At 39.2% G+C, this 7,233-nt stretch overlaps 1 protein-coding gene across 2 annotated transcripts in view; it reads right to left on the bottom strand.

Annotated features, from left to right (window-relative positions):
- Positions 1-7,233, bottom strand: part of Apaf1 (apoptotic peptidase activating factor 1) — an 80,878-nt gene that overhangs the window by 61,341 nt on the left and 12,304 nt on the right. For both annotated transcript variants that reach the window (XM_010629145.2, XM_010629144.2), the window contains exon 5: positions 546-729. In XM_010629145.2, the coding sequence (XP_010627447.1) occupies positions 546-729 (184 nt within the window). The remainder of the gene's footprint in view (positions 1-545; positions 730-7,233) is intronic.

Raw genomic sequence — 7,233 nt, 5'->3', positions numbered from 1 at the left:
AAAAAAAAAAAAACCAAAAAAACAAAATGATCCCATTAGAAAGCCTTCTTCCATGTCTTTCACCAGGTGCAAACCTTGATTTTTTTTTTTTCTTGGTCTAAGTTAATGCATCAGAAACAGTGGACTCAAAGTAGGAAGTATATACTATTCAAACAAGGACCACCTGCCAACCCACCTACAGAAGATACATATCTTGAGATCCTACAATGGTACATATGAGATAATGTAGTGAGCAGAATGCAAAAAAGGAAAGAAGTGACAATTTCAGGGCAAGTAGCAGCTACTACGGTTTTGGGGGTTTGTTTGTTTTTTTTTTTTTGGTACCTGGGATTGAACTCAGGACCTTGCACTTGGGAGGTAGGCAGCAGAACCACTGAGCTAAATCCCCGGCCCTTTACTACCTTTTTTAATACAAGAGAGAGGGGGCAGCAGGAAAGCAATGGCTCTTTTTTCGCCCCCTCTACAGAACAGCAGGAAAGGGGCATGATGTTCTCAGGATGTCCATAGTGAAGTCTCCTACCCCTGCTGAAGGAGACCACCTGTACCTCGGGTGTTTGTGCAGCATCAGAATGCGGAGTCGGTCTTTGGCCTCTTCAATATTAAGAGGAAGCCTCTGGGAGAAACTCTCATCCTGATCCAACCGTGTGCAAAGATTCTGCAGTTTCATCAGAAGCCCAGATTTGTCTTGTTTTCCAATCGAAACCCAATGCACACCCCCTGGGAAACAACCTAAGGAAGAAAAGAACGATAAACATAAGGCCTTTGAGCACCTCCTTTTTCAACAGTTTCCCTGCTAAGCATCAGATTTCACCTCAGACTTCTATCATCATGTCTTCACCTCTTGATCTGGTCCATAAATTTGGATTGGAAATTATTGCTGCGTTTTAAGTCTTGAATCTAAGAGAAACTATGATTTGGACAAACTGAAGTTTGGAGTAAATATGATGTTTATCAGAAAAATCTCACCCAGCAAAATCTAGTCTTTGTTCTATGACATCAGTGATCACCATTTCTCGACCTCAGCACTCCTGGCTGAGTGGAGTAATCTGTAGTGAAGGACGTTCATGGACATTACAGGAGGGTTAACTGCCTTTGAAGCTTCTTTCCCCAGGATGCCAGTAAGATTTCCCCTCGCCAGTAATGACAGCCAAAAATGTCCCCAAATACTGTCAAATGTCCCCTACGGAACAAAATCATCTCAATTAAGAACCACTGGTGCCCAGGAACACATAATTCACTCATATGTGGATTTTTAAAGTAAATTAAATTCAAGTCTGGCTCTATTGTTTACTAGCTACACAATTTTTAGCAAATGACCTTTTCCAATTGATATACTGAAATAAAACTATCTATTCCACCTATTCCAGAGTTGCTGTGAGAAACAATTAGCAACACACGTAAAATTGCTGTCAACTGTTATACAACAGATGGAATTACTAGTGTTATTGATCTGAAAGCACTTATAAATACAGTATCATGCTGTTAACTAGTAAGTACTTGTAATGATGGTCACAATTATTATTACTGTTGCCATCATTATTGTTAACACATCCCCACCAGCTTGAACCACCGGTAAATTCATGACTGTCCCATCAGGCAGCTTGTACCACTAGAGGTGGGAATGGTGCAGTCACTCACAGGACAGTCATGCACATACCAGCAGTCATTCACACTACATGGCAGTGAGACACACGAACTATGGCCCATTGCGAACACACTAATCAAAGTTCAACATATCTTGAAATACATATTTTTTTATTAGCATCTTAATCATCATCTGGAAAGAGAACAGTCTAGAGTAGTATCTTTAAAAATAGCTCTGATAAAGCATGGTCACTACTACGTATCATAAAGCAGGTACAAGATATTTTACATTCATAGAGGTATGATACAGTACCGTCCTACATCTATAATACTAGAATCAATTTTGGTTTGAAATTTGCTTTGTCTGCAAATAAGATTGCTACCCCTGCTTTTTTCTGGGCTCATGTCCCATGGAGAATTGTTTTCCATCCTTTCACTTTCAGTCTATGTGCTTCTTTTTGCACTAGGTATGTTCCTTGTATACAACATATTGTGGGATTTTGCTTCTTATTCCATTTTGCCAGTCTATTTCTCTTGATTGGTGAGTTGAGGCCATTGACATTGATGGTTATAACTGATAGGTACTGACTTATTATTGTCATGTTATTGGCCTTTTGTTGACTCTTTTTACTTTTTCACCTTCTCCTTTTAGTTTCTTGTCTTGCCTATTTGATTTGTTGGGCCTCATGGTATTGTTGCCTTGTCTTTTTCTAGGATCTTGTTTAGAATTGCCTGTAGTGCTGGTTTGGTACCAGGTACCACAACAGCAACAGAACTTTGCTGTTATCTGGATATTATTCTTTTCTTTGTTTTTTTTGGGGGGGTGGGTTTTTTTTGGTTTTTTAATGGAATGTGCTGAATGTCTTTGTTCCGATGACTGCAGAACCTGGAGAAGCTGTTGCTGCTATTGATGCATAACATACTCCTATTCTTGGTCTTTTTATATAAATAAATATATATATATACACACACACACACACACACACACACACACACACACACACATACATACATATATATAATTTGAATTTTTGGAAACTAACTGTGCTGTCAACTTTGGAAAAAGTTAACCCAATTTACTGTGTTGAGTCGGCATTGTACAGAAATTGACAGCCATATTGGTCTAGAAATGTTATTTTTTTTTTCCATTTGTACAGGGGTAATGCACTGTATTAAATATGTAAGGTCATATCTACATGAGTTTGATTACAGAAACTAATAAAGTATTCTCTAATAAAAAAAACAATAAAACTACAAGAGCAAGAAGCAATTTAAATATGTTCAGGGACCATTTTCATCTCCAGAATTAAGGATTATTTTAATCTTACATCATTGCCTGTTCTCTTTTACTTTACTTTTTAGTTTTATTTTAGGATTCCCTATTTTTAATGTTCATACAGAGATTTCTTTAACTGAAACACCGAATAGTTTCTCTGGTGTGAAACACTATAATAGTACACAGGATCCTAATGAGATAATTAATAATGTGAAATAGGAAGTAAAGGGCTAAAGGTGTAGGGAAAGTGGGAAGGTTGGGGGAAAGGTAATAAGGGAGAGGAAAAAATATGAGAAATTGAAAAAATGGAAATAAAGTGTTTGTAAATGGGGAGGGGGGAGGGGGTGAAAGGAGGGCAGGGACAAGGGGAAAAAATGAGAATCAAGAATAATCATGTAAAGGTACAGGATCCCAATAATGAATGTAACTGTATTGTATACCTAGATTATACCAATAAACTCAGGAAAAAAAAGCCAAAACATATTTTTATTTATATATGCATTAGGAGCCAAAAATCTCAAGACTTCCTAAACTATAATCAGCTGCCCATAAGTTAAGAAACTAAATCTGCTGCTGAAAACAACACTGAGATTACACCTCACCCCACAAAGAATGGCTGCTATCAAGAAATCACACAATAACAAATGTTGGTGGGGTTGTGGGGAGAAAGGAACCCTTCTCCATTGTTGGTGGGAGTGCAGACTGGTGCAACCACTATGGAAATCAATAAGGAGATACCTCAAAGAGCTGGGACTAGAGGTTCCATTTGACCCAGTCATCCCATCCCTCTGCTGGGTATCTTTACAAAAGAATTAAAAGAATCATATCACACTGACATATGTGCAGCTATGTTTATAGCAGCACAGTTTGTAATAGCTAAAACATGGAAACAGGCTATTTGCCCATCAGTTGGAAACTGGATAAAGATGTGGTTTTTCTATAAAATGGAATACTACTCAGCCATAAAGAATGAGAAAGTAGATTCATTCAAAGGAAAATGGATATATTTTGAGGATATACTCCTAAGTGAAATAAATAAGTCACACGTGTAAATACCAAATAGTTTCTCTGGTGTGAAATACTAAAATAGTACTCAAGATCCTAATGGGATAATTAGCAATGTGAAATAGGAAAGAAAAGGGCTAAAGGTGTAGGGACAGTGGGAAGGGTAGGGGAAGGGGAATAAGAGAAAGGGGAAAAAATGTGAGAAAATGTAAAAATGGAATTAAAGTGTTGGTAGGGAGGGAGGGGGAGGTGAAGAGAGGGTGGGGACAAGAGGAAAAAATGAGAACCAAGACCTGTCACATAAAGGTACAAGATCCCAGTAATGAATGGAACTGTACTATATACCTAGAATGTAACAATAAATTCAATTTTAAAAAAAGAAACTAAATCTGCTGGAAGAGAGAATAGGAAGAATGCTTGAGGACACAGAAGTAGGCAAATACTTTATGAACAAAACCCAGACCACATGGAGAATACTATAAAGAATCAACAACTGGGACCTCATCTTATTAAAAAGCTTTTACACAGCAAGAGAAACCACCAACAGACAGAAGAGTTAGCCCAGGGTGGGAAAAATTTTTACCAGCTATTCAGATAAAGGACTATTACTTAGAATATATAAGGAACTCCAAAAATATCAGACCCCTCCAAATTTAAAGACCAAATCAAAAATAGGCATCTTAAATAGAAAGACACTTCTCAGATAAAGAATTTAAAATGGCAAATAAATATGTGAAAAAACGTTCAACATCACTGGTCATTTGGAAGATGCAAATTAAAACAATGCTGAGTTTCCACCTCATTCCAGAAAGAATTGCTGCTATCAAGAAAACAACCTATAGGCCGGGGATTTGGCTCAGTGGTTCCGCCACCTGCCTCACAAGCACAAGGGCCTGAGTTCGATCCCCAGTACCAAAGACAAAGAAAGAAATCAGCCAATAACAAACTCTGGAGGGGATGTCGGGGGAAAAAGGAACCCTTCTCCACTGCTGATGGGAGGGTAGACTGGTGAAACCACTGTGGAAATCCCTGTAGAGATACCTCAAAAACCTAAAACTAGAGGTTCTATTTGACCCAGCTAATCCTTTCCTTGGTATCTTCCCAAAAGAATTAAAAGCGTCACTCCACAGCAATATATGCACACCCACGTTTATACCAGCACAGTTTGTAATAGCTAAATCTTGGAAACAGCCCAAATGCCCATCACCTGATGAGTGGATAAAGGTGTGTTTTATTTTTATTTTTTGTACCAGGGATCAAATTCAGGACCTTGCACTTGTGAGGCAGGAGGTAGCACCATTGAGCTAAATCTCCAGCCCAAGATGTGGAATTTTTTTATACAACGGAATACTTCTAGCTAAATGGATGGACCTTGAAACCATACTCTTAAGTGAAATAAATCAGACATGTGTTTAAATACCACATTGTTTCTCTGGTGTGAGAAAATGAATGTGGAAAAAGCACTGAGCTATATAATGGATGTTGGGAAATGGGAAGAAAAACGTTAAAATGGGAAGGGAACAAGGGAGGAGGGAGAAAGAAAGGAAGGGAAAAGAAAAAAGTGAAAATAGAGGAAAAAATGGAAACAAAGTTTTTATATATAGGGAGAGGGTGACTGTGGGGGCAAAGGGATAAAATACAATTATTAATAAAATAAAACAAACCAGAGCTGAGATCCAAACCTCTAGCATCGGTGTTCAACTTATTCTCTCTCTACCTCCAAAGATAGCACCACAGCATTGTTCGCCACAGGAAAGAGCTGGAAACCACCCTCAATTGCCAACTGAACTGATCCCCTCTGCAGGCTTTCCAAGTCCAAGGCAGGCTCAATGAAGAAGCACTGAACCTGAGATATAAATGAAATCTGTATTAAGCTGGACTTAACTTTAATTTTTGAAATGAGACTTCTCACAATTTGAAGCAGCCCAAGACTTTGAACTTGTACAAGATCCAAAAGGACAATTCAGAAGAGGTAATGTGAGCAACGAGTAAAGTTGCTTCTCATTACACCTACAAACCCTATATGCAACTGTTCTATCCACTACATAAACCTAGTAAAATCATCAAGGTCTCTTGTCATAATTTAAACACACGGGGGTGGGTTTTTCCAGAAAAGAGAACGCAAGTAATGGTCTGGACAGAGTGATGGGGAACAGAAAGGAATATCTACTCCATCTTCTCATACAGACAAATAGGAACCAGTCTTCACCCAAGATAAGGAAGGTACTAAAGAGCGGAGAGTTTGCGATAGCAGTGACAGAAGGAAGGACAATGAAGGCAAGGCCCAAGTCTAAAACGGGGACTAATGAGTTAAATAATAAGGGTACCATGGAATCACTGAATGAGAAGTCCTGACAGGTCTGAAAACTGGAAAGTGAACCTGAAGAAAGAAATAGGTACATGAGGGCGAAGAGTAAAGAGAATGTTTACCATCCAGAGTTGTAAAGTGATGTGGTTGTAGTGACAAAGAGGATCAGGGTCCACTCGGTGATTGGGGTAGCAGCTGGCTATAAGCGAAAAACAAAACAAAACAAATAAAATGGTCACAGGGACAAGGAAGTCAAGAAATAGAGACAGCAAAATTGTACATGACTCACCCACATAGATACACATAAATCAATAAGAGCAGCAACAGGTGGGTTCTAAGGAGGGTTGTAAGTAAGAACGCCAATGGTCAATAAATGAAAGGCCAACTGCATCACTTGAAAGAATTGAGGTGGAGAAGGGAGCAGTAGTTGTCAGGATGAAGCAATTAAGAGCAAGGACGATGCCCACTACAGTATTAGGATAATAATGGAGGAAAGTTGCTGGACCACTGCATGGGGCTGGGTGGAGCGTGGTATACTCAGCAAATTGCCCAGTGTCAGGTAAGTAGGTAAACATCCAGAACAGGTTGATAATACGGAGAAGGCCTCTGACTAAAGAGGAAGAGCTCTGGAGGGTATGAAGAAAGGCACAGAGATAGCCAAAGATCTCGATCAAAATTTGTCAACATACAGAATAGTGATGACATAAGAATCTAAAAGATAACGTGACCAGGAGACAACTCTGCAGTAACTGAAGTAAAGACAGGGCCTTGAAGCCTGAAATGATGATCAGTGCCAGGGCCTCAGAAGAAGGCAGACACAAAACTGGGCGTGGTGGCACATGCCTGTAATCCCAGCACTTGGGAGACTGAGGCAGGAAGATTGCTGTGAGTTCGAGACCAGCCTGGACTACATAGTGAGTTCCAGGTCAGTCTCAATTACATAGCAAGACCCTGTCTCAAAAATCCAAAAAAAAGAAAAAAGAATAATTTTCTCAAGCCAGGGATCTAGCTTAGTGGTTCTGTCACCTGCTTTGTAAGTACAAGGTCCTGAGTTCGATCC

The sequence above is a fragment of the Fukomys damarensis genome, unplaced genomic scaffold, assembly GCF_012274545.1.
Source record: "Fukomys damarensis isolate Sample0158 unplaced genomic scaffold, DMR_v1.0_HiC HiC_scaffold_15, whole genome shotgun sequence".
NCBI classification, from domain to species: Eukaryota; Metazoa; Chordata; class Mammalia; order Rodentia; family Bathyergidae; genus Fukomys; species Fukomys damarensis.
Note: the sequence above shows the minus strand (reverse complement) of the source record. Positions and strands in the feature narration are given on the sequence as shown.